This window comes from Austrofundulus limnaeus, unplaced genomic scaffold (assembly GCF_001266775.1).
Source record: "Austrofundulus limnaeus strain Quisiro unplaced genomic scaffold, Austrofundulus_limnaeus-1.0 Scaffold3508, whole genome shotgun sequence".
In the NCBI taxonomy this organism is placed as follows: domain Eukaryota; kingdom Metazoa; phylum Chordata; class Actinopteri; order Cyprinodontiformes; family Rivulidae; genus Austrofundulus; species Austrofundulus limnaeus.
Genome location: NW_013955910.1, coordinates 8,974 through 9,627, shown reverse-complemented (window position 1 = coordinate 9,627; position 654 = coordinate 8,974). Strand labels below are relative to the sequence as shown.

The 654-nt window shown below is 43.3% G+C and overlaps 1 protein-coding gene across 1 annotated transcript in view; it reads right to left on the bottom strand.

Moving 5' to 3' along the window:
* Nucleotides 1-31: 31 nt before the first annotated feature.
* Nucleotides 32-654, bottom strand: part of LOC106511898 (hydroperoxide isomerase ALOXE3) — a gene marked incomplete at both ends in the record, with an annotated part of 4,728 nt that continues 4,105 nt past the window's right edge. The window contains 2 exon segments of the mRNA XM_014000623.1: nucleotides 32-132; nucleotides 240-355. Coding sequence (XP_013856077.1) covers nucleotides 32-132; nucleotides 240-355 — 217 coding nt within the window.

The following is a 654-nucleotide window of genomic DNA, read 5'->3' as shown; positions in this document are numbered from 1 at the left end:
GTCCAGCAGGGTCCAGGTTCTCCAGACTCACCTGGGAGAAGTTGACGGCAGCGTGCAGAGCCGAGCAGGAGGAAATGAACATGGTGACAAACTTACAAGCTTCTGCTTTGGTGGAAAAACTCTGAGGAAAGCCTGCAAAATACAGAAATCTGTTTAAAAACTGCTCAATGACACGTTCAGTCCAAACTAAGAGCAGCTCAGTTTTACTGAATCAGATGCGGTTAGAAGAAGAAACTCACCTGAGCTCTTTGGGAAGCTGTGAGTTGTGATGTCATTGACCCAGTTCTGCAGCTCAGAGTCGTTCTGGATGTTTTCATCTCCTTTATAATACAGATCCACCCAGCTGGTCACGAACCTGGGTCAACAGAACCAGGCCATCAACTAGGGCCGTCCCAAGAAACTGATTCACATCAGATCAGAATTCTTCTTACAAAGATTCACAATAATAACGTTCAAGACTCGTTTAAAAAGTCTTAAAATTATTTTTAAAGTGAAAAAATAAAGCAAATCCACTGGCTGTCAGCCTCCACTTGAAACTATACAACACCTCCTCATTGATTTACCTGTGCAGTGTGTTTGTTTACCTGTGCAGTGTGTTTGTTTACCTGTGCAGTGTGTTTGTTTACCTGTGCAGTGTGTTTACCTGTTGACTGT